The 26,303-nt window shown below is 41.8% G+C and overlaps 2 protein-coding genes and 1 long non-coding RNA gene across 3 annotated transcripts; 1 reads left to right on the top strand and 2 right to left on the bottom strand.

Annotated features, from left to right (window-relative positions):
* The first annotated feature begins 422 nt into the window (after window positions 1–422).
* LOC106934060 (serotonin N-acetyltransferase-like) lies at window positions 423–5,270 on the top strand. Its single transcript, XM_088008142.1, has 4 exons — window positions 423–852; window positions 1,249–1,530; window positions 2,351–2,505; window positions 3,277–5,270. Exons 2-4 carry the CDS (start codon window positions 1,374–1,376, stop codon window positions 3,643–3,645), a joined length of 681 nt encoding a protein of 226 aa, XP_087864268.1. The 5' UTR covers window positions 423–852; window positions 1,249–1,373; the 3' UTR covers window positions 3,646–5,270.
* LOC148157946 (uncharacterized) lies at window positions 1,461–7,507 on the bottom strand. The gene is made up of 3 exons (XR_015764076.1): window positions 7,385–7,507; window positions 2,279–2,478; window positions 1,461–1,576 (listed from the first exon to the last, which is right to left on the bottom strand). It is a non-coding gene; the product is annotated as an uncharacterized LOC148157946 (long non-coding RNA).
* A 1,220-nt stretch (window positions 7,508–8,727) lies between these two features.
* Window positions 8,728–26,126, bottom strand: LOC106934057 (envoplakin-like). Its single transcript, XM_015013713.2, has 22 exons — window positions 25,967–26,126; window positions 22,155–22,254; window positions 21,886–22,040; window positions 21,584–21,707; window positions 19,396–19,527; window positions 19,273–19,314; window positions 19,019–19,180; window positions 18,801–18,908; window positions 18,244–18,339; window positions 18,045–18,155; window positions 16,469–16,615; window positions 15,460–15,614; window positions 15,274–15,371; window positions 14,998–15,170; window positions 14,447–14,625; window positions 14,209–14,347; window positions 13,921–14,114; window positions 13,673–13,823; window positions 13,416–13,499; window positions 12,775–12,930; window positions 12,589–12,681; window positions 8,728–12,480 (listed from the first exon to the last, which is right to left on the bottom strand). Exons 1-22 carry the CDS (start codon window positions 26,002–26,004, stop codon window positions 9,007–9,009), a joined length of 6,111 nt encoding a protein of 2,036 aa, XP_014869199.2. The 5' UTR covers window positions 26,005–26,126; the 3' UTR covers window positions 8,728–9,006.
* Between the last annotated feature and the right edge of the window lie 177 nt (window positions 26,127–26,303).

Genomic DNA, 26,303 nt, shown 5'->3' with positions numbered 1-26,303 from the left:
TCCCATGGTGCCACACAGCCAACAAAAATATTCCTTGTTTATATCCCGTCAATGGGAAATGGGAAATTGTTTACAGTTTAAGCACACCACGAGCCAGAGAAATTCCTCAAAAATGTTTGATATTTCTGAAACTAATTTCTAAGCCACTCATTTTCGGTCATGCTATTCCTATGGTTAAAAGTTCATTTAATGAAATGCTAGAGAAAGCACGAACACGACAGAAGCAAATACGTTCAATATGGGTTTATTCCACATTTTTCCTTTAGTCTATGGAATCAAAGTAACTAATAAATGCTTTGATGATATTGCTATAACTTTAATAACCAATATTACATAGTATTGAATATGTAAGGATCTTTATTGCTTTTTTTTAAATAAAGGCATGTCTATCGAGTTTACAATGTCAGTACAAACATGAAACCTTGATTAATTCTCATGGTTATTTTTTCATTATCATGTTTTATTATTATTATTATTATTATTATTATTATTATTATTATTATTATTATTATTATTATTATTATTATTATTATACATTTTACTTTTTTTTCCCCAGTGAGTCAAAATGACTTATTGGCCATTATTTTAGGAAGGTGACCACTTATATATATTTTTAAAAAGCCGATTGTTTTCTCTGACACCTGTAGAGCATTATGCGCTCTGTCAGGGAGGAGATAAAGGGTCTAATGCTGCCGAGTTATGGAAACAACTTCTGTAATCCTCCATCATGTGACTCATAGTAATAATCAGCCCATAATGAAGAGAGACGTCCGTGGAAACAGGAGAGACACTCGGGGAGAAGCAGACCTCTTCACAACCTTCTCTGATATTCCTCCGCACCTTTCTCCTCTGGTAAGTATCTGCAGTGCCTCTGTGTTGCTTTGGGGGAAGTTCTGTTTGCAGTCAATAAATCTGACATACATGTAAACACCAGTAAAAAAAGACAAAAAAATAAAAGCGTTTATTGCCTGAGAGATATTTTAATTGCAGTGCAGAAATGTTAAAACTTCAATCCCACAGCTGTTATAAATAGGCCGGAGGTGCGGCGATTTACTGGGAGTCAGTTATTAAGTAATTATCGTCCCCTCACTTTAACTGACCAAAACAAATCGCGATTAATTGCAGGGCTCCGATTTTTTTTATGACTTTCATTCATTCCGCAAATATTCAAATGCAAATCAGCCCGTGAATCATCCAGGCTGAGCTGCACCATAAATACACACGCTGACCGTCCACTTCTCCTTGCAGGGCCCCCGCAGAGGTGATCCTGCTGCAGCGGGGAGTGGGGAAGACCAGGAACACACAAAAAAGGAGAGAGAAAAAAAAGATAGAAAAGTTCTGATTCCTCTGGAGGACAGGAGCCTCTGACTCGTATGATGTCTGTTGTGGGCGCCCAGCCTTTCATCAAGCCAATGCAGACTTCACCTTCAGTTTCACCCGGTATCCAGCGGAGACACACGCTGCCAGCCAGCGAGGTGCGGCCGCTCAACACGCAGGACGCGATCAGCGTGTTTGAAATCGAGAGGGAGGGTAAGTGGGCCGGCTGGCTCCCTGCGGAGGGCCACAAACTCACACTCTAGGAATCAAATTATTCTATATGTGATTATTTGTAATAAAATATGAAAAATACATAAATTAATGACTAAATTAATTAATTAATTTCTTACAGAATTGTGGGTATTTTATGAAACAATACTAAATCTTTGAAATACATACAATTATTTAAGCCTTTTTAAAAGCAAAAACAAATATTTTCTACAAATGATTTTTAAAAATAATTCCGACTGTCGGCTTTAAATAAACCCTCACATCTTACTGGTTAACCGTCGACCAATTACCTCCTCCATACCAGAGTTATTCCCGCCCACCGACTTCAATTAATAGAGCAAATAAATTTGCAAATTCAATGAGTAGTTAAAGAAAAGATATACTTGCATGTGTTTTAACAGTGAATAACATTGTTTTATGTTTTTTTTTTCATTCAATTAATTATGTATGCAGTTAAGTTATGTTAAATTGTTTAAATATTAAAATATAAATTTTTTAGACATATATTTAATCCATGCATTTCTTTATTGAGTAAAATCAAATAGAATTTAGATGATCACAATACATAAAAATATTGTTAATTGTTCATTTTACATTTTATTCATGAATTAATTTCTGACACCTTTGGTCTTCTATAGAATAGAAATTGCATTTGTTGTGTCCTCTGTAGATGCATAAAATCAATTCTGGCATCATAACCTTATTTTATAGAATTGTATAAAGTTCTTACCTTTAAAATATTATGCACAATGAACTGTCTGTTTTTAAAATCCATGCTAAATCATGATCGTGTCTTTTCCAGCTTTTATCTCGGTATCCGGAGAGTGCCCGCTGCACCTGGATGAAGTGCGTCATTTCCTCACGTTGTGTCCGGAGCTGTCGATGGGCTGGTTTGAAGAGGGCCGCCTGGTGGCGTTCATCATCGGATCTCTGTGGGACCAGGACAGGCTCACCTCAGTAAGACATTCTGGGTCTCCAGCCCATTGCGGTTTATAATTACATGGCTCACCACCCAGAGTGGTTAAATCATAGGGGGAGACCAGAGTGTTGTACACAGTTTTAGCAGGAAGGGTTTGTTAAGGGATTCCTTCTAGAATGTCAACTTTCTCCAGCTTAACATAAAGCTAAAACTGGTTTTAATGGTGCGTTCACACCAGTCACGTTTAGTCTGCTTTAACTGAACTCTAGTCCATTTGTCTTCAAAGTCTGATTTGTTTGTTGTTTGCTTTTTTGGCCTGATGAGGACCAAAGAAGCAAACTCTGGTCTGCCTAAATATTCAGGTCTAGTTTAGACCTGAATAAACTAGGTGCAGTTTGAAAGGATATGTGAACGCAAGCAGACAAAAGCAGGAAGCGGACCATAGCGCAGGGCATTCTGGGTAAATGCAACCAAAACAAATGCAAGAGCCTAGCGGGAAAAATGGTTCGTAGTCTTTTACTAAAGACAAAAAAGAAATCCTACAACCGCTAAAATCTGACGCTGTTCCATTATTGATTACATTTTATGAAGAAGGAAGTTATATTCATGTCTTCTTCTGAGGTTTTTGTGTTATCTCCTTTAGTAATTCTTGGTGCAGCGCCACCGCAGTCGAGGAGGAGAGCAGGTTTTTCAGTTAGTTTGGATTGTTTGGCAGAGGGAAGTGTGAAAGCCAACCGCACCAGCTGAAAATTTCAATCAGGTGTGAAAACACCCTAAAATTTTGCCCTTTTCCTCCCCTCCTCCTCCAGGATGCACTGACCCTCCACAAGCCCTGCGGCTCCACTGTCCACATCCACATCCTGGCGGTCCATCGCACCTTCAGGCAGCAGGGTAAAGGCCCCATTCTGATGTGGCGCTACCTGCAGTACCTGCGCTGCCTGCCCAACGTGCGCCGAGCCGTGCTGATGTGCGAGGACTTCCTCATCCCCTTCTACCGCAAGTCAGGCTTCAAGGTCCTGGGCCGCTGCGCCATCACCGTGGCCAACCTCACCTTCACCGAGATGTGGTACCCGATCAGCGGCCACGCGTACATGCGCCGCAACAGTGAGGCCATCCGGTTCCCCCAGCATCCGCTGACTCTCCCTTTGACAAAGACTGATGAGCAAGTTGATTTATGACTCTGTTTTTGGTTGCTGCTGTGTTTTTTTCTGATTGACATCAGGCACTTGGACCGGGCCGTTCCAAGGTTGTGTGAGGTCGTAAGCAGAGTTTTATTTGGGGGCTGACTCCTTGTCTTGTAATATTATGTAAGAACGTTGAATTACATTAGATTATATCAGTAAGCATCAGTACTTTTCTTTTGCACAGAGCTCTGTACATTGCAGTGAGGGAAGTCACTGAGGATTCTGCGTATTCCTCAGGACTCAGAATTTATTTAGAAATCAACCTCTTAGAACTGGGATGGAAATAATTTGATCACCTAATTCTAAAGTTTGACACTGAACTTTAACCTGAGAGGAAAAAGTTGGACAGGGTGATCAGTTCTTGGACCCTGGTGATCAGTCGACTTTCCCAGCACCAGACCTCACATAGAATAAAGAGCAGAACGCTTTACTTGAGATCCAACCTGTTGCTGGTTCAGCTCTCACTAAAGCTGCCTGAGTCTCTACGGAATACGATTCCAACACCCAACCTGTGTTCGATCAACATGTTGCACCGAAACTTGAACTTCATCCAAGCTGAATGACTGTCGAGTCTCAAAACAAACAGCTTCTCAGTCAGAACAAGGTTGCTCAAAGACTTGTAGGATGTCCTTGAATGTCTGGATGGCATCAAATCTGGGTCACATTGGAACAGGCTGGCGAACACAAAGGGTTACGCAACTTAAATAAACTTAAATGGTTTAACTAGAGGAAGCCCCAATAAAACTCTTCCAAACTTGGGCAGCCTTAAAACTTTCTGGGCTCTTGGCTGCCTCCTCTGGCCAAACAGGGAAATAATAATGAATGAATTTAAGAAAGAAGAACATAAGCTTACCTGTGTTGCGCAATTTATGTATTTATTTATATTTTTGTTATTCATAGAATATCATATAGGTTTGCAGTTTTGGTATCCGATACCAGATAAACACTGGGCCAGTATCACAGATATCGATTCTGATACTGATATTGTTTAAGTTCAAACGTCTGACCTTTAGGTGTTTCTGTGGTTTTTCCTTTGAATTACTTTTATAAAACCTGGAACAGAATATGGAGAAAGTTTAAAGACATCTACAAAATACTTTAATATATTAACATGATAGACGGAAACAATAGAACAACTAAGTGAAACGAAGTGTGAAAAATGATCATTTGAGAGCAAATCAATACAAAATCTTTTTTAGGGTAGTTTTGGGAATTTGGGAAACTATAATACAAAAATATATAATAAAATTTCAAGAGGGATTCTGGAACTAAAGTATCTATTTTACTATGCTAATCTCCATCCAGAACTGATACAGACTGTTTCAGTATCATTGATATTTATGCATCAATCTGCCCACCATTAGTAAACCAAAAGCCTGTTTGTTATTCCTACTTGCAAAATCCAGCTATACTTTAGGCTAGCCCTGTTTGAACTCAATGTTTTGAAGCTAAAATAAAGAAAAGTAGGGAAATAAATCAATATTATCTGTAGATTCTTCACAGGTTCAATTCACATGTGATATTCTGATTTATTCTCAAGCTTTTAACTGAATCCCATTAACCAGAGAATTGTATGGATTATTTCACTATGTACATAATAAACCAAGTGTTGACTTGAACTTGACCTGTTTCTATACCTGGTGTAACATGCAGCGGCTCCAAGCCGTTTCCAGGGCTTCCCACACTACCAGCTGACGTCAGTCATCAGGCCTTTAGCCTCGCAACAACAGCTCCTCCGGCTCCTGCTGCTCTGTTATGGAGGCTTTAGCTGTTGTGAACGTCTGAGGATTTAGAGCTACTCATCCGTTAGCCTGCGGTGACCTGACATAAACCTGCATGGACTCTGCAGATTTTGATCACCCTGACTTTTGGTCCAAAGTTTGTTTCCGCTGCAGCTACAAAAACCTGAAGAAAATGGTTTATGTTGTTATTCTAAAGATGAAAACTGCCCCTGAGTTCACTTTTCTTTTCTTATATATATATATATATATATATATATATATATATATATATATATATATATATATATATATATATATATATATATATATATAGTCAAAGACATTCCGTTTTCTTTTGATCAAAATAAAATCTCGCAAGTGTCCTCACTGTTAAATATATAGTCAAAAGCTACTAGTGATTTCTGTTCAGCGTTCCCTCAGCTGTCTCTGTGTGGAGCTTCACACTGTAATCCGTGACTCAGTCCCAGACTCAGGTCTTAATCTGCTAACACGGACAGGTGAGCAGCTCCGTTTCCACTGAAGGACAAACGGACCGGTCACTCTTAGGGTATGTTTTTGGTAGACTGATCTTTCCTGGGAAGGTTTATCACACCGTATTTTTCTTTAACTTGTGGATAACGGCCTCGCTGTGGTTCACTGGAGGTAAAGAGGTCTGACAGTAAACAGGCATAAACTCCACTTTCCACAAAGTCCTACAAAATCTATAACCACCAGTTTCATCACCGTTCATGATTTAACACAGAGTGGGATTACTTTTCTCATTGGTTGGAAGGGTGTTTTTTTTAAACATCAATAAATTAAATCATTTTAAAGCTGCATTTTGTATTTATGATGGTTATTCCTATCAGATAAAATCAGTCTGATTGTCCTAGAACATTTTGGTATGTGAAAAAAAGTAGAAACAGGAAAAGAAAATGGAGTGAACTTTTAGCTTTTTCTGTTATTGATTTTTGGTAGTTATATGTGGACTCCATGCCCCTTTTTCTCCAGTTTTAACAAAGTTTTAGTTCAAAGATGCTAATTCGAATTAAATATCAAACTCTTTACAGATAGAAAACAATACACTGATGTGCATTTTAACAAGGGAAATCTAGAGAATGTTTTACTGAATTATGCCACTGTTATCAGCAGATATGGCATTGCCACAATTATCATTACTGGAGTCATCGGTTTCGTCCTTTGTGCTGTAATTGAGGGCCACCAAAACAGAGGCACTCACTTTTTGTATCATTAGCGCTGCGTTTCAATCAAAATAACAATAATCAAGCAAAACACAAAAAGCAGTAGTCATTCATTATGTGCGTCAGTCAGGCTAGAGTTCAGTCAAAATAAATAATTTGCACATCTGCGATCCAGGCCGTTGCGCTCCAGGCCTTTCGGCAAGCTTTTTGCCGCGACTGTTGTGCATCTGTCAGTACAATGAGAACGAGAAATGGAAACTTTTACTGTTGCTACTTTGTTTTCATAAATGGCAACGAACAAAAAGATGAAAATATGACAAAATATCTGCCAAGCTGTGTTGGCTTTACTTGAGATGACCCAACTGTCATCCCTCTCTACACAGTATGGGGTCACTTCAGCCTCCAGACAGGCTCATAGGTAATAATCCCACAAAGTCCTTGCAGTCATCAGGTAATCTGGTAAACGGACATCCCAGCCCTCTCTGAGGGGTCAGATGGGGGTCTTTTACACACTTCCTCCATAATCAAGATAAATATAATCAAGATAAAGTGAAGTATTTCAGACCTAACTAAGGTTAAGTACTTTTTTGCAGTGCTCATTTGCTGATAACATGTAGATATGTTGAGGTGAAATACAAAGATCAGTGGTTCGAATTCCGCTGCAATTGCCAAAGAGTCACTTGTTGGTTTGTCCTCGTTACCCTTAACATGTGTGAGACGCATTTAATCCAAACCCTTAATCCTGTGATTCCAAGCCCGTGTGACTCGCTTCAGTTTACAAGCCGCGTACATCAAGTACAGGAATTTTACCTTGAGGTCGGCGCCGACAGCTCCAGAGGAAGAGGATGAGTCACTGTCGTACAGAGCGAGTCGTTCCTGGAAATGCTCCGTAGAAGGAACGGCCCTCATATTGACATCAAAAACAAGATCATGATGGGATGCCCGCAGCTTCCTGGAGCTTAGCCTGTTTATGATGGCAACCACATTTGAACGAAGTTGGAAAATGTGCAGAATGTGTTATGAATAAGCACCGAGTTGCTGAGATTTTCATGGACATTTCAGTCTCAGCCTCAAATATCTTCCAACAAGGAAACCAAAAAAGGACTCTTCAAATAACTCTGATTTCATTATTAAATTAAAAAGTATGGCCACCTTAATAACAAATACCACTTTATATATTAAAAGGACACTATTATGTAAAAGGGAGTTTTTTTAGTTTTACATAATTAATCCCTAATCAAAAACATACCTGGAGTGTTGCCTATATTCTTTCATGCATGTTTGAGAAATATTTTAATCTCCCATGACAACCATTCAGCAGTGCACAATGCCTGGTTGGACTTAGACTCGCCTTCCAGGACAAAGCTCCTCCTCAGAGCTCCAGCTTCCAAGCTTCTGCCAAACTGAGCAGTCCTCTCTGTCATATGGTGTGTGGTAGATGGTGAGGAGAGATGCTAGTAGACCCAGGATGTAGATGAAATAACGATGAGTTTAATGATGTAGATGCTCAGACAATCCAAACCAGGCGGCACGGCAGAGAATTTAGCACACAGTTAAGTACCAGTAGCACTGACAACAAGACTGAAAAGTGAGCGAAGCTAACCAGGACTTAACAGTTCCACTGGAGAGCAGAGAACGTGCATGCGACAAGGTTGGACATACATTAAACAAGGACCCGATGACAAACACAGACAACAGGTGGGACTAAATACACACAGGGCTAATCAAGGGAATGAGACACACCTGGGAAACAATCAACGGGGAAGACGCAGAGACAGAGACTCACAGGAAGGAAACTGAACACAAAAAACCCCAAAAATAAACACACAGAAACACGATCATGACATTCTCTCACAATGACCCCACTCTGCTCCTTCAGACTAGCCAGCAGCAATTAGCAAACAGCTGGTGGAACTTTGCATCTATGAGCTACTTACTACTCAGGCAACGCTGACAGGCTAATAGGGGAGCAATGTTGTGAGGACTTCCTGAAGGCGGAGTTTCAGAAAGAGCAGGGGTCTTTAAAGAGATAGATGCCTAAATTCAAGAAGTTAAATTACCAAGTCATATTTCTTTTAAATTACATTGGATAATTATAGCATTTTTATATCAACTGAAGGTAAGGGTTACATAAATGAGGGACAAAAATGGAATTCAAGTCAGATGAGTTTAATAGTAACGTGCGAGTCGAGGTTTACTTCACAAGGTTTGACAAAAAAAAACTGTTTACAGTGTGACAAATGGCATGATAAAAATACCTTTATTTTCACAGAAAACCGGAACTATTACAGAGAAACAATCCACGAGTATATTCCCACCAAAATACATGTTTATTTTTTTCCTCTGATGAAGCATTTCTCTTTCTCTACTCCTGTCAGTTTGCCTATAGCACCACGAGTTGTAGCTAATTGCCATCTCTGTGCATTTTGTTGCTAAAAGCGATAGCTGGAGTAGGATGGAGCATTTGTAGCATTTGTTGAGGCCGCAGGAAGGAGCAGGAGCCCAGTGGTTATGTCTCTCTTGCAGCGATCCATAGCCTGCTTGTACGAGATCTTCTCCTTGGTGATGGGGTCTATCAGCTCTTTGGAGTGCAAAGCCTCGTCTTTCAGCTCATTAGCCATTGTGCTGTCAATCAGATTTCCTGCAAGTGCCTGTTCAATGGATAGGCGTCCTGCCTTATTGGGGTCCACCAACCCACCGGTGAGGTACTGGGCCTCCATGTACCTCTTGGCGTTCTCCATGGGCATGTAACCTTTCTGTGCTGCCTGACCCACTGCCAGGCGCTCTTTGGTCGCAGGGTCCTCGACTCCAGTGAAGGCCTTCTGGGCGTTCAGTAGCTTATACTTGTGCCCTGACTCAATTAGGTTGTACTCGACTGCCTTGTGGACAGAGAATTTGTCCTTTTTGCCCAGATCGACAATCCCACCGGAGGCTGACTGCGCCTCCAGCAGCCTCATGGCCGTGTCTGGATCGATGAGTCCGCGGGTGAGTGCGCTTCTCACAGACATGCGGCTTTCAGTAGTGATGTCAAATATGCCAGAGATTGGGAAATAATCATCCCCCGTGGCAGCAGTGAGGTTGTTTAAGCTGTTGCTGCTGCTGCGCAGAGTGTTCAGGCTGCCGTAAGAAGACTTCAAGGGCGAAGACATGGAGTTCAGTGGGGAAGATGAGATAGGCCTGCTTGGGGATTTTGATGTTATTGGAGGAATGTAAGGTTTTGGCTTCTCTCCTGTAACAAGGAGGGCAAACTCAGAGATAGACATCTTACCCTCCTTGTAGCGGCTCACGTCGTACTCAGTCAGACGGCCGTCCTTCAGCGCATCCTTGACAGAGTATTGCCTCCCAGTTTTTCGATCTTGCAGAACCATTATATCTCCATCTGGGGTGGTTGACGTGACTTCCTCCCAATCGCACTCCAGTTGAGCCAGTTGGAGGTAGTGCTTTCTATCAATTACTCCTTGTACGTAGGCATCATAGGGAGACAGGTCTTTGCCAGTGTCTGGATCCAAGATGGTGATCCTCGTTGAGAGGTTTGTCTCTCTGGTGTGAGTTTCTGAATGGTCCTCTGATTTTATGCCGTTCTGCAGCTCAGCAATGAGGGTCTCCCTCTGGTGTATTTTATCTTTCTCATTCAGGATCTGTTTCTCCAGCCGCTGGACCTCGGAGGAAGTTTTAAGACTTCTCTGGCGTGCCATCTGGTTCCTCTCGCTCATCAACTTGGACTGTTGTTGGAAGGTAATGCTGGTGTTTTTTCTTTCAGACTCTAGTGCCTTCAGCTGTCTGAGGAGATCTTCCTTCTCTCTTTGCAGCACGTCCCTACCAGTAATGAGAACTGTCTCCTCCTGAGAAGTCACAGACTTTGATGTGTTTATATGGTTTATTTGACTGTTTATCCTCTGGAGGCTGTCTTCTTGATTTCGTCTTAGATTCCTCTCATGGGCTACAATCTCTCTGAGGTGGTCCCTCTCAGCTTCAACTGCTGGGTCTTTCTCTACTCGAACGACTTCTCTGTAAACAACCTTCTCAATGGACTTCTCCTTCTGCAGAATCTCCAGCTTCAGTCTGAGATTACGAATTTCTCTCTCAAGACGGTTGATGTTGTTGCTCTCCTTCTCCATGTCAAAACGAATACTTTCAGTGAGTTTTTCCAGCTTGGGGTCCCTCTCCACCTTCAGGACTTCCTCAATGATGATCTTCTCTTCAATGGGTGGTGGAGAATTCTCCAGTTCAAGAATGCGAGTCTTGATCTGCCTGAGTTCAGACTCGGTTTTGATCTTCTTCTGGCGGTCGTCCATCTTAGCCAAGTCTTTCTCTTTTTCTTCAATCAGCGCTCTCAGCTGTCTGACCTCTAGTTCGAGTTTTCTGCGTGCCTTCATTTCATCATCCAACTTCCGGTTCAACTTGTCATGCTCCACAATCTGCTTGGAATCTTTCTGAAGATGAATAACCTCCTTAGTGACAATCTTTTCCTCTGGCTTCTGTCTTTCAAGGGTAATGTATTGGTTCTGTAGTTCAAAGAGACATTCCTCCACACTTCGGCGACTGTGGATCTCCTCTCGTACATCTCTTCGAAGTCTATCGGCCTCCTTCTCCAGAAGAGGGTCGTTCTCATACTTGATGACCTCTTTTGTCAGAAGCTTCGTCTCCACTTTGGATTTTTCAGATTTCAGTTCATCTCTTTCCTTACGTAGGCGTGTTAGCAGTTCTAAGATGGTGTCATAGTTGACTTGCAGTCGGGAGACTTGGTTATTCAGTCTTTGCAATTCCCTCATAACCTCTGGGCTCTTCTCTTCTTTGATCACCTCCTGGGTCACCTCCTTGTACTCTACTTTGGGTTTCTGGGTGCGTAGGGTAGTCAGGGTTGCCGTCACCGAGGCAATCTGGTTCTCAAGGTCTGAACGGTTCTGGCTCAAATCCTGCAGCACCTTCTTCAGACGCACCAGCTCGACCTCGGTGTCAGGATCCACTCTATAGATCTCATTGACAATCTCTTTGACTTCCACTTTGGGCTTGAGCAACTCCAGCTCACTAAAGCGAAGCTGAAGGGTGGTGAGGTCCTTTTTCAGGATGACATTCTCGTCCTTCTCTTCTTCCAAAGCCATTCTGATTTTATGTGACTCGTCTATCAGTTCGGGAGCTTGCTGCACTTGTTTCACAACTTTGGTGACAATCTTGGGTTCAATGGATGGAATGACCCTCTCCAGCGTGTTAATCTGGGACCTGGTGCTGAAAATGATATCATTGAGAGACTTGCTGCGCAGTTCCTCCTCTGCAATGTCACCCTGAAACGTTAGAACAGCTTTCAGCATCTCTGGGTCTTTCTCTAATCTCACCACTTCCTTTTTCACAACCTTCTCCCTGATTTTTTGTTTCTGCTGGGAGAGAAGCGTGAGCTCAGATTTCACATGGACGGTTTCAGTATTTCTCGTCTGAAACTCGGTCCGGATCCTCTCCATCTCATCTCTGATCTCAGCTGCTTCTTTGTCAAGTTTGGGGTCTCTCTCATATTCGGTGAGCACCTTAGTCACAAGTTTAGGTTCCACTTTGGTCAGCTGCAGTTCCACTGTGACGATCTTCTCATTGAGTAGTTCTATCTCGGACTGGATTCTTGATCTACTGAATTCTTCGTCCTGGATGCGATTTTTCAGTGATTTGAGATCCGCCTCCAGTTTTGGGTCACGGTAATACTGCACCACCTCTTTCTCCTCCAACCTCTCCACTCCTCTCCTGTGCTTCAGAGACAAAAACCTCTTCCGGTAGGTTTCAAGGTTATTCTCGGCATGTGAACGCCTGTTGACTTCTTCCTCCAATTCCTTCTTCAGACTATCAGCTGCCTCCACGTTCTTCTGCTGGCTCTGAAGTTGCAGCTGCTGACTGACAGCCACCTGACTCACTTTTTCTTCGTTCTGCAGAGGAGCGAATGGAGAGCAGGGGAGAAGAGTGGTTAACTGAAAAACACACATATGCATAGAAAAACTCTAAGGGCGATTACTAAACGTGCTCTAATCTCCTACCATTGCAGTGATGTTCTTTGCTGTCCCCATCTGACTGAGCAGCTGGTTGTTTTTAGCTGAGATCTCAGCGAAGCGGTTCAGCAGGTCTTTCTCCTGCACCAGAAAGCAAAAGGAGAAGCATTAGTTTCAAAACGGAAGATGATGCAGGAATGTCTTAAGTCATCTTGGTCTTCCTTGAAACCCCACCGTTCGTTGCACGTCTTGAGCCAGAGTTGATGTTAGACGTTTCTTTGGAGGCGTTGCCTCATACGTGTTCTCTTTGCCGTTCTCATAGACCTCATTGTCGACCTCATCATTGCCATTCAGAGTTCCATGATACGTTTTTGACTTTATCTCATATTCCTAAAAAGGGAAGTATGAGGAAGGCTTTAGCAGAAGGAACTACATGTCTAACCTTCACTATAAGACTGTCAGGATGCTAATGTCCCCTATCTTACTTGAGTTAAAGTGGGTTAAATATGACTCCAGAAATGTCTCCCAATGTGTGTAAAGACAAGGCATGCTTACAGAATTTCATCACCTGCTGCCTGCCACAGATTTTTTTATATATGACAGTATGGGTGTGTCCGAATTCACGTGATGTGACAGAAAAAGTAATGTACCCTGTCCCAGTTAAACAGAATGCTGTGAATTCTACACTTTTCATCCCAATAGACATATTATACAAAACGGAGGCACATCAACAGTAAAACAAGCACTTCGTAAGCATAATAGGACTTAATGATCGACAAAATGTGGGTTATTTCTTCATGTAGTGTGTGTTTTCTGATAAACCAGCATTCACAGGATGCTAACTTTGCACATAGAGTCATGTTCTCCGTACTAACATTTAAAATGCCCTGCAGATCTTTGGACAAGTCCCTGAGTTGGTGTAAATCCCCAGACTTCTTCTCAATGTCCTCCACGACTTTCTAAAAACAGAAACATGATCAAACATTGAAAGTTTGGCAATGTAGGGAGTAGTAAATTAGAGATTTAATGTAAAAATAAATAAATAAATAATAATAATAATAATAATAATAATAATAATAATAATAATAAAATACTTTCTTTTATTTGAAAAAGAATTGAAATCACTCTTTACCTTTTGGGAATTCTCCTTCGTCAGTATCTCTCCCACACCATCAGTAGGTTTCACCGTGTTGTCGGGCAAGTTGAGCAGGAAAAAGTCCAGCGACTGAGCAACGTTATTAAACTCCTGATTTTTGTTGGATGCTTTTTTAAGTAGAGCCACCCTAACAGAATAAAGAAAAGAAATTGTTTATGTAAGAAAACCGTTGTGGCGTTGGTAAGCTCCCCGTCTGGTTGCTTCTCTCCCCCCGCCCTCCTCACCTCTCCTGGAGCTGATTCTTGATGTTTGCGTAGCGGTTCTTCAGGAGCTGAACCTGACTCTCCTGGCGGCGGATATCGGGGCAGTACTCGCTGAACCTTTGCTGCAGGGGGCTGCACGCCTGCTTGGTCAGGTCCAGGTCTTTGCCAAGCTTGTTCAGCTCTTCTTTTTTCGAGACAACGTCCTTGTACGTGCTCTGCTCGAAAGAAACGCAAATGAGAAAAAAAACCAAACAAACAAAACAAAACGAGAATAAAAGCAGTGCAGTTCTGGTTTGTGAAATACGACACCTCCAGCTTCTTGGTGCGGTTCTGAAGGACGTCCGGCTGATTGAGGATGACTCCGTCTTTAGCTAGCTGCTGCTCAAACCAGGAAACGGTGACCTCGGTCTTTTCCAGCTGCTTCTCCAGGAACATGGAGGCGGTTGCTCTGGGCAACAGAGACAAAGAGGGACGTTTAGCAACTGAGACATTTCGCAAAGTCTGTGCACTTTTGTATCTTTGGTTTAGAAAAAAAAAACAGTCGTACTTTTTGTTATAGAGATCAACAAGCGTGTTGACGTTGTGGATCTTGTTGTCGGCGGCGCTGAGTTTGAGCGGCAGCATGGCAGCCGTCGGTCCCAGAGATTTCTTTGCCAGAATCGGATCCACCTCCCTCTGGACGGCAGACTTGTCTGACTCCAGCTTTCTGACTGCCAGAGCAGATTTCTACGGGAAATTAACAATATTTTGAATATGAAGCATTAATGATGATCACATTCAAACAAATGGTGCTAATTGTAGTGTGAAATGCTTCGGATCATCTAACTAGATTTAGTATCAGGCAAAGGTAATCTGAGTAAAAAGCAAAAATTATGATTTTGTTTATTTAGAGGAAAAACTTTGCGGATCAACATGGGTCTATATAAGAAAAAATCTTAATTTGCATTTCCAATAACTGGAAAACTCTCTTTTTTTTGCATTTTGTAAAATTAGCCTGATGATCTAAAATATTGTCTTGTGGCAAAAAAAAGAAAACAATAGGCATCTGTTAGGGGGAAAATAACTTTTTCACAGCCCCTCATTGCAGCAAATCTTCACCTCGTTCTCCTGCTGCCTTTTCTCCAAGTCCTGCATGGGGGCCCGGATGTCCAGCGGGGTCCTCAGTCTGTTCAGGATTTCTTTCTCGTTCCTTGCCAGAGCTTTGTTGATCTTATCTATGTCAGTGTTGAGCTCTGCGACTCTCGGATCCTCAGGCTCGCTGTTAACAACAGCTGATAAAGAGGGGAAAGCAAAAATGAAAGACACATTAACTCTGACAACTCCGGCTGTGCAGATCCGTCGTCATCCGGTTTTTAAAAGATGTTTTCCTCTCACCGGCCTGCTTGGGACGGATCACCTCCACCGTGGGGGTTTTCAGGGAGTCCATCAGTGCGGCCCTGCGTCTCTTCAGGTCTGCCAGCTTACCGTCGAGGCTGAACAGAGAATCACAATTCAAGGCTCAGACTGGGGAATAAAAGGAGGGGGAATGAAGTAAACAGAAGAGGATGTTGGATTCTGCACCTTTTCAAAGTCTCCAGGGCCTCTGGATCGGGTGGTGGGATTTCAAAACAGGCTCCAGGGAGGCTGGTGGTCTTCCCCTGGCTGTCCTGAAGCTCCCAGTACTTATTGTCCGAGTTGGACTTCAGGATCATGGTCTGACCGCGCTCCACCGCCCCCTGCGATCAGACAAACGCGGCAAAAGAAACACATGATTAGAGAGGGGCGATACGGACCTCAACTTTTATCGCGATATTATGTGGCGCAATAAAAACTATTTATTGCTTCTTCTTTTAGGTAACTGTATGGCTGTCACTGCATGTCACGGCAATTATACAAAACAAATACAGCTTTTGGAAAACATTCACATCTTCAGTAAGAACGTGCTTCTTCAGAACACCAGTTACATAAAGACGTGTGATTCGTGTCACCAAACTGCACTCAGCTTAACTGCATCTAATAATATTTTTAAATGAATTCATATTTATTGATATTTCAATGAAGAAATAGCGAAGAAACATAGTCAAAACTCACAATCCCAACAATGGGGACAGTTTTGAGGATTTTTCAACACCATCAATTGGAATTTATAGTGAAATCAAAATTCTTATAGTGCTGCTGAGAAATTCATCATGATAAGCGATAAACGATAAATGATACCCTAGTTTAAACATTAACTGAAATTTATTGTGACAACAATGGATCAGAATTCTTATACTAAAAAAATGTATCACAATAAATGATAAAATAAATGCCCATCATTAATTGAAATTTATTGTGATAACGATAAGTCAGAATTCTTATCATACGGTGATCTCCAAGATGGCGGTTTAAAACCGGAGACGAGAAAACTCCACTAAACTCAGTAAAGCAATTCAGTTTTTCTTCAAACTAATTTACTACATGTGGAGTTTGTACTTTCTTTCTATGCAAAGAAACTCATCACGATAAATGATAAATGATACGATAAATGACATGTGAGCGGCTCTCATTTCGTTCTGCTGCGGTGAAATGAGTGCTGCGGTCGTCTTACGTTTTTGTCCGCCCAGTCGCACAGTGACACCACGGTGGTGGGCTTGGTGGGCTGGGTCCGGCGCAGCTTCAGAGGGGCAACCCTGCCGCTGAGCTCCCTGAGGTCTTCCACCCGCTGCACGTTCCTTTTCACCGACGGTTCTTCTCCCTTAAGTGAGATGTAACAGGAATTCAGAGAAGAAAGTCAGCCCTTCTGGATCCCACTGAAAGCGTCTAAATCTTACTAAATCTGCAAAGCAGTGAAAGTAAAAATGTCCGCCCTGGCACCTGCTTATCCTTGAACCTTGAAAATGGTGAAGAGTAAATAAACACGACAAATTGGCCGGGGAGATGCCTAAATAGTGGGTGTAAAGTTCCTAAACAAGACGAGGTCACATCTCACAGATTGCTTCTGTTTTGATTTCACTTCTTTGTCTCTGTGGGACGATGGTACTACTAAAATTATTATTTACTATGTTATTTTCCCGGACTGCCCATCAAATGATGCTGCCACCACCTCTGTGAGGATGTTACTGTTCAGTTTGAGCTTCACTTTATTGAATGTAGCTTAATAAAAGAATAAACAAAGTTACATAAGAAGAAAATAAATTTAATACAAAAGTTTTGCTCCCTTCTGCACATGTTTGCTAATTTGGTAAGTTATAAGAACACTGGGTTTTATTTAGAGGTATCGGGGTAGGAGTATAAAATATAAATGCACTACGTAATTTAGATTTTTATTTCTAAAATGACAAAAAGTATTTAAACAGGAATCATCTTCCTTCCACTTCACAGCTGTGTCATGGATTGAGTTGGTCTATCTCATAAAATCCCATCAAGCTCTTGTGAAGTCTGAGGTTGTAATGTGAGAAAATTGGGGCTGAAACGATTAATCAGATTCATTATGATTAATCGTTGAAATAATCGTCAACTAATGTAGCAGTTGATTAATCTCTAACTGAAGCATACAATCTGAAAAATAGGCTATTTGATGAAAGAACAACAGAACAGATATGAAGTCAAAATTGTACAGAGAATATTTTTATTTTGCATTTAAGATGAAGAGCATTCTTTGTCTGTAAATATATTCTACTCCTTAAGTAGAATATATTTATATATAGTTTTAGCTTCACCCGCTTTTTGTATTTTAACCTCTTATACCCTCAGGGGGTATAAATAAATTTAAACTTAACATTTTGGGCAAAACCTTTATCCGGAATAGTTTTTGAAAGATCAAAGCCTCTTTTAGCGGATAATAAAAAATAAAAAAAAATTTAAAGGCACGTGGAGCCTTTGTTTACAGAGCGAGCCGAGGTCCCGGCAGCTGGACCCACCGGTGGGTCCGTCAATAAAATGCTGCTTTTTTATTTTAAAAGGAATTTAATTTAATCTTTTAATGTTTTTCCTAACAGCGTACGCAAATAAACCTAAGTGATAAAATTAAGAACTAGCAGAATTTGCCAAATTTTTTCTAGTTAATTACCAGAATAATCGATTACTAATATAATCGTCAGTTGCAGCTTTAGAGGTGAAAACTTGAGCCTGCAGCAGTCTGTAAGCTAACATTAAATCAACGTTTTGAGAAACGCCGGCCATACCTCCAGCGCCAGCAGGATCTCCGGGTTGCTCTTGTTGTTCAGGGACTTTGGATCCAAGGTGGAGTTGAGCTTCTGCAGAGACTCGGCCAGCATGTCTGCGTCCAGCTGGAACTACAGCAAACAGCCCAACACATCAGCTGGGACCGCTCGCTAGCGCAGGTGGGATTTCACCGATGACGAGCGCAAAGGCTCAACTTACCTTCTTGTAGTTGTCGACGTTCTCCAGGTGCACTTCCTGCGCTATGCACAGGTTGAGGAAGGACTGCCACTCCAGATGTACTCTGTCCATCGTGGTCTGGGAGAAAAACCGAGAAAAAATAAAAGTCGTTCAAACCCAAATTTTAAATTCATTTTCACTGTGTTGCAGCTCTTGTGAAATCAAACAGAGAAAGTAGCAGTGCACCGATTGGAGTTTTGAGGACGACTGCCGATTACCGATCTTTAAAACGTTTGACCTGCAAATATTGATTTAGTCAAACAATTTTTTTGTCTTAAAATTTGCTAAGTTGGCATCAGTAGGGTGACTGTTTTTCAAATGCGCACATGCAGACATGATCTGTCAGTCGGCCGCCTCTCATGGCAGAACTAAAGGGAGCGGTGGCTGATTTCCAGATGCTTGTGGAGGAACACAAGATCGTTTTTTTTTTTTTTATGCAAGTATCGGCTTATTCACCGATCTCCCAAAATGTCGGAAATCTGGGCCGATTTTTCGATGCACCCCTGACAGAAATGTGTCTCTTGGTGTGTTGCACTCACATTTATTGTCTGGGTGCCAGGGTGGTCCATGTCAGTGAGTTTGGATCCTTCCACCTGGAGCTTGTTGACCTCCTCCTCATGCGCCAGAAGTCCGTTCAGTTTGAATTTCTGCACGTAAACACAAAACATACAACCCATTAGCTGGTGCATTTCTAAAACTAGCATCTCTCAGAGGAGAGACCTGCTGCGATCAAAGTGGTGCAGTCGAGGAATTTCACCTCGTACTCGGTGCGGACTCCTGACGAGTCGACCATCCGGTCGCTCCAGTCTCTGTTGATGATCCTTTCCTGCTGACCGGAGAGGTAGACCAGCTCCTTGGTGCAGCTCTGCATGTACTCGTACAGAGATGCCAGGTGTTTGCGCCTGAGCTTGGAGCTCTCCTGCAAACGCAAAACGAAATCGCGGGAGAGTCCAGAGCAGTTCCGGCGAACGCTCCCGGCAAACGACAACTTGTGAAATTAAAGCGACTCACCAAAACTTGGTCGTATTTCTCTTTGAAGGCCTTGTAATCCTCCTGGAAACGTACAAGAAAGACTAATAAGCGTTCTGGTTTAGGAACAGCCGTAAAGAAAGTGACGCAAGGAGATGCGGTTACCGGGGAAACAGCGGAGCTGGGTTGCAGCTGGCTGCCGTAGGCTTCAATCTCTCGGTGCAGGATGTTGTGCTCCGCGATCTGCTTCTCTACATCGTACAGGTTGGGGCCGTACTCCTCTCCCTGTATTCGTTCCTGCCAGGCACAGAGCGATGACAGTTCAAGCCAAAGATAATCTGTACTGTAGCTACAGTAGATTTAATTTCATTATAGACACAAATCTAACACTACATGATTTATTCCACACTGAAAAACTGCAGAAAAACTACAGTGTTGCAATATTACAACATCTCTATTTGAAACAAATTTTCTTTAACCTAAACTTAATGACATGTTATTGGATAGAAAATTTGCATCTAAGAATTTGTGTATTTTCGCAAATTTGCATCAGTTTCAAAAGTCACACTGCACCAACTTAAAAACCTCGGCTAGGCAGCCGTCACTGTTTATCTGTACCAGATAAATAAAAGTACATAAAATGTGGTTTACTTTTTTTTTTACTTTTTAAATAAGCCTGACACCGGGTATAAGAAATAGCCTCATATAATAATAGCAGAACCACTAGCTTAATATAGCTTTGTGTCTTAAATTCAGTTTGTTTTAGCTGAGCAGCGTAGCATTCTCAGCACCCTTTATGTGTATCCCCCTCTGTCAACTATTAATCAACTTATCCTGTTCTTCTGCCTGGCGTGACTCAAGTGTTTAAGCAGTGGTGGGCACTTTTTCACTAATGCGCTAATAGCGGAGCTAATTTTTGTCATTTAGCGCTTTAGCGCACTTGCTAACTTAGGTTTCTAAATAAACTTTTATGTTTTTGTTATTGACTGTTAAGAATTCTTGACGTAGACATTTATATTCATGCTCTTATTTTGAAGTGGGTGAAGTCTCCTCAGTTCCATTTCCTTTCCCTCTCCTTAGGTTCTCTCCCTCCAATAATTTTATAACAAAAAAATCCCTACAGGAACAACAACACAAACAACAGACAATATATAAACGTAAATACAACATCTAAGGGTATTTTAAAACATGTGAATTATGACCTCAAAATTAAATTATTGTTCAAAGATGTTAGTGTTTAAAGGGCAGATATAGTGTAATTTGAATTTAGCGCTTTAGCATTAGCTTCCACTCCGCTAGCACACCTAGCTTTAGGGCAGTGGTTCTTAACCTTTTTTGAGGTACCAAACCTACCACTTTCATATGCGCATTCACTGAACCCTTCTGTAGTGATAAATAAAATATGATTTCCCCCCCCAATTCAAGACATAGGGTTGCCCCATCTAGAGTCTAGTTGGGTCAACCCATGATCACTAAGACTTCTTAAAAGGTAGAGTCTCTGAGAACAGTTCTTCAAAATATAGTCAGTGTTTTCAGCAAAGTTGAGTTGACTGTCCAGGAACGACCCAAATTTGCCACAGTTTCAACAGGTTGGCCATCGAGAGAAACTAGAACCACTTTAAGGTCTTGTTTAGATCATTTAGTTAGCTCTATATTCTTAAGAGAATGAAAAATGTGTAATAAATAATAAAGACTTTGCGGTATTCTGATTTAGTAATGTAAATATATTAGTTGTGTTACCACCCCCACGCCACTAGAGGCAGTAGCAACCCCGAAAAGATCCGACTAAGGAGCAGATTTAGAAGTACACCGAAAGCTACAGAATTTGGTAAAAACTGACTTTTGCTGAAGTAATTAAAGACACAAGTTCAAATCCATGCTGAGAGTGGAACTCCTTCAATCAGTGCTGCACCGCAGCTCTGATTGGCTCAGCAATGTAACGTGATCCTTTGCAGCAAGTGATGGCAAAGCGGCGCGTCATCACGACTTTACAGAAGGGTGTTCTTACCTCCGCGGCAGAGGCTCCGCCGAACCCCTGGGGTTCGACCGAACCCAGGTTAAGAACCACTGCTTTAGGGTTAGCGTAATTTACTTTTTAGTTAGTGCTGCTCACAACTAACATCCACCTGATGATGACTCATAAAGATTCACGCACTGATTGGGCAACACAATACTTTTATTTCCAAGAATGGGCTTTTCTATTAATGGTTCAGTTGCAAAGAATAAGCAGCATACATGTGATGACACATCAGTGTGTTGGTTTTCTTCTACCTGCTACCAAAATAAAACTCATTATTTCTGCTAAGAGCAGCAACTGATCTGGTCGGTGAGGACATGTTCGGGTTCGACTGACCAGTTTTTCTTGAAGAACAGGGCCCCAGTCAATCTTCTGCTTCAGGTCCAGGTTTTGCAGCTGTTTGTACAGGTCCCGGAAGATAGTGCAGCCCTTAGCCCAGCGTTCGTGCAGGTTTTTCACACTAAAGGAGAAACAAACAAAAAATAATCTTTTTATTAGTATTATTATTTCTGCAGAGAAAGGGAATATGGAAAAACAACCGTGTTTGGGCGGCGCCTCTCAGTGGTTTGAGTCGAGTTTCATACCACTGATGCCTGTTTGTGCTTTAGCGAGTCAGAGATGCTCCACAACAAACATACTCATTGTCTATCTCAGAGGCCTGCGGGTGCTTCAGCTTCTTGGCTCTGTCCGCGTCCACGAAGAGGTCCTTGAAGAGCAGCTCGGCCTGCCTCAGGTTCACCGAGTTCTCCTGCTGGTGAACCATCTTCTTGCTCTTCTTCTGCCGCTCTTGGTCCTGAACAAAAGCGAGAGCAGCAGACATTTCCCCAGTTGAAAACGAGCTTAGCGGAGAATGGATTTTACGCCTGGACGGCCGCCGGCCTGCTCCGGTGAACTTTGGGAGTCTCACCTCCGCCAGCAGCGCCTCGGCTCGCAGGATGTTCTGCTCCACTTGGTTTGCATTACTCTGCATGCGATGGATCACCTCAGAGAGTTCAGTTATGTCCTTCCTGGAAACAGACACAGGATGCCATTACAACCACCTTACTGCAGATGTTTGCTTTTCTTTGTCAAAAACATAATATATATTATTGTACTTTAAATGAAAAGGCATTATAAACTCAAACTACATCTGTGTTTATGGTGATATTTTATGTGAAACGTAACCCAAAGAAGAGCACAGCTGTAATTTAAAAGGAAAAAGAACAATTGAAAAATGTGACATTTGTATTCAGCAGGTATTAAACATACTTTTTATGAAGCCCACATCTGTTTTTAAAACTTTTTCTTGGTCTGACAATATTCTTATATTAAATGTGTTTTTAGCTGTGAGCAGGGCCGGATTTGGAGGGACAAGGGCCCCTGGGCTAGTCAGTTTTGGTGCCCTGTCAAAAAAACAACAGCAAAAACAAAAGGCATTGCACTCATGTAAGTTGGAGTACATTAATAGGTAGGTCTGTGAATCAGCACGTTTAAAACATCCCACATGACATGCCACATCCAGCAACATGGAGGCAACATGGCTCCATGTTGGCCTGCCTCAGGTTCCATGTTGTGCCTCAGCCAACATGGCTCCATGTTGCTTAAAAACAGATGTAGAAGTTCAGAGTTTTTAAATATATTAGTTTTTTTATACATTAATAAAAATGTAACTCTATCAAAGCTCTATTGATACAGACCTATAAGGTGTATAATGTAAAACATGTATTCATTATAAAAACATTTTAAATCTTTGGGACGCCTCCCAAGACTTGCAGCCCTGGGCATCTGCTACGCCCAGAATAAGAAATAGACGATGTTAAAACGTCAATCTTTGTCTAATCAGACTATAAAACTGACCAGCATATTTGTATTGATGATTTTGATGAAGGCGCTTGATAAAACGTAATGTTTGTTTCTGGTTTTTCAACTGGCGGCTGTTTGTTGATTTATGACTTTATTTTGTGTTTTTATTATGTGAAGCACTTTGAACTGCTTCGTTGCTGAAATGTGCTATAAAACTGAACTTGATTGATTGATTGATTCATTGATTGATAGATATTGTGTTTCCTTAGGCGATAACAATGTTCTGTTTTATTGAATGGGTCTGTATTTTTGCAAAGCCCTCCCTATTGTTTGTGAAATCTCTCATCTGCTGAATGTGTGACTCCGTTTGCTGGGCTGATGTGACTAAGACCAGGCATCCTCTGAGAGGAGCGAGGAACCTGCTCAAAAAACCCGCTGCGGACCTGTTTGGGCGCTCAGTCTGTTTGGTTTGTGATTCCTCCTCTCGCCGAGACACGAGAGCAAAGTATTTATGGCGACCCGCCCTGGGTTAGACGGCAGAGGACACTTCGCTGGGTGGAGGGGAGGTGCCCCGCTCTCCTCCTGTTTGACGGCCAAGAATGCGGTTTTTGCAATGAGTGTGTGTGTGTGTGTGTGTGTGTGTGTGTGTGTGTGTGTGTGTGTGTGTGTGTGTGTGTGTGTGTGTGTGAGAAAGGCATTCCATCACCTGCTACACACACACACGCTAAACAAAACCAGCAGTGTTATTACTGGAGCGAAGGTTTATGGCTCGTAGTAGGGAGACTAATGAGTGACAAATAGTTTCTGTAAAGAAGTTTTTTCCCCTCTCCTTTCCTAATCACTCCCTTTGCAGGAATGCAGCTGTGACTGTAAGGAAGTGACTTGATCGCTTTTACTCTGATTTAGCTGTTTTTAACAAAATCTCTACTACTGATAAAATCAACAGATTTAGAATAGATTTAGCCGCTATAATTTGGTCGCAATATTGATTTTTACAGGTCAGATTTTGTGACAAAAAGTTCCCCCTGTATGGAAAATAACATTTCTATTTTTGGTATTCAGTCGGTCTCTTCACCAGTCACCCATTTCCTTCCTAAAAGCTAATCTGCAAAGACGCAGGAAAATTGCGTTAAGTGTGACAGCCTGAATCATTCATTCACTCAGTGTCAGTGTGTCGTTAAAGACAAACAGCAGACTTTGCAGCGCCACTCCCTTGTGGATTCACGCACCACACCCCGTAATGAAACTCTAATCATGTTCAGAGGTATGTGACCTCTCCGCCCCCATCTCCATCCCTGTAGGTGACAGAGAAACCCGCAGAGCTGACGTTGCTCTACTGCAATTAGCGACACGCAGACAGAAGACGGGGCAAAAACTGACCTCCCACCCAGACAGCAGCTGGATGAACAGCACCTTTTGAAGATAGAAGCTTTAAGCAGGTCTTGAACATACTTTTAATAAGGCAAACTATTTTTACAAATTGTTTATCGGTCTGATGCCACGTTCTAATTTTAAATGTTGTTTTCAATAGCTGTACGCAGAAAATCGTCACAATGCGCAGAAATAATGGCTTGAAAACATCCAACTGTGTTTTTTTTTTATCTATGTAATGTGTTTCATGTTGTGATAAAGTTTGTACAAAAAAAAAAAGAATTTTGGAATAATATTCTAATTTATTGAATGGGTCTGTGTGTGGGTAAGTGGTGGGAAATGGGTGCCAGGTGGGATTGGTCACATGTTATTTATCGGCTGCATGTTACTTGGTTGCACAGGTTTGAAGCAGGACACAATTGGGACCCATATGGGTATTAAATGCAGGTCTGGAAGTCTGGAAGTGAACGCAGGAGCTGCTTTTATTATTTTTCTTTTCTGGATAAGTACAGAAAATAAAACGTTGGATTATCGAGGCTTTACGATATTTTAAAAAATGTGGAAATCTGAATTTCTTGGATCATTTTGCTTTTTAAATTCAACAGTTTTAATCTTAAATTTACAAAGCTGACTTTGAAATTTTAAACGTCAATATGTTGTTTCTGAGTTACTGACTGAGAGCTGGTTCAAAATGAGATCCAGGTTTTAATTGTTAGAAATAAAATAAAGCATTAAAGATCACAAACTGTGCTTGTGTCCTACTTTGACTCATCATTTAGGACTTTAAATATCTATTATAAATCATTTATATTAGTCAAGATGCCAGAAAATGAGGGAAAACAAATTATATTCCCATCAGATGCTTATTTGATTTGCAAAACATTGATTAAATATTCTCCATCCAACATCTATAACGGTTGGAAAAACAGTGAGAGAAATCCTAAAATTAGACCAAAGTGATGGACTTTCAAAATGGAAGATGGAAAATATGTTGGACAACTCAAACTATTCATGACCCAGCTGGAACCTGCAACCTGTTCACACCTGCCATTTATTCATACGAGTTCCATTTTACAACAGGAATTTGATTTGAGGTCCAAACTCCTGATGGGGCCCGCGTCTCCTCGTGTTGGCTGGGTCGCAGTTTCGAGGCCAGGCTGGCGACGAACCGACTCAGTGAGTCAGAGAAGCTGAACGGCACCACAAGTGGTTCTGATAAGTGGTGGCTGATTATTTAGCTCTGGGGTAAAGATACTGGAAAAAGAATGTGTAAAAGTAGCAAACAGGAAAAAGTTTTCAGATTCTTTTCAGTTGCAAGTATGAATAGAGACATAAAAGTATTTCCTGTTGCACTTTTATTGTCTGTTATTATTATTATATAACAGGCCTCTTTGAATAAAATGGCACCATAATACATGCAGACTGAGAGAGAGCATTCCTCTGCATGAGTAAAATGATACCTGAGCAGCTGGTAAAATAGAGGAATACAGAAGGGACACACACACACACACACACACACACACACACACACACACACACACACAGGAAACCTGAACCAGAACTCACTTGTTAATCTTAGAGACGGATTCGGTTTTCTTCGCCATCTCGGGAGACCTGTCGCTGTAATCGGAGTTCTGCTACGGTTCTTCCAGCGGCCCACTCTTGCTTTCTCCTCTTCCTCCTCTCGATCCACCTGTGCTGTGTGTGTGTCTCCCTCTCAGTTAAAGAGCGTCCCACCTGTCCCCGGCTCCTCCCAGGCGCAGCAGGTGTAGGTGTGCCATCAACACGGAGCGATGCAGACCGGGTCGACCTGTTCCACTCTGCTGCCTGACTTTTATGTCCCAGGAGATTTACCTGTCATGCGTTTATTCTAATAATTGCACATGGATCAACTTCTGATAGG

The sequence above is a fragment of the Poecilia mexicana genome, unplaced genomic scaffold, assembly GCF_051168715.1.
Source record: "Poecilia mexicana isolate PSO_F unplaced genomic scaffold, ASM5116871v1 scaffold_8, whole genome shotgun sequence".
NCBI lineage: Eukaryota > Metazoa > Chordata > Actinopteri > Cyprinodontiformes > Poeciliidae > Poecilia > Poecilia mexicana.
Note: the sequence above shows the minus strand (reverse complement) of the source record. Positions and strands in the feature narration are given on the sequence as shown.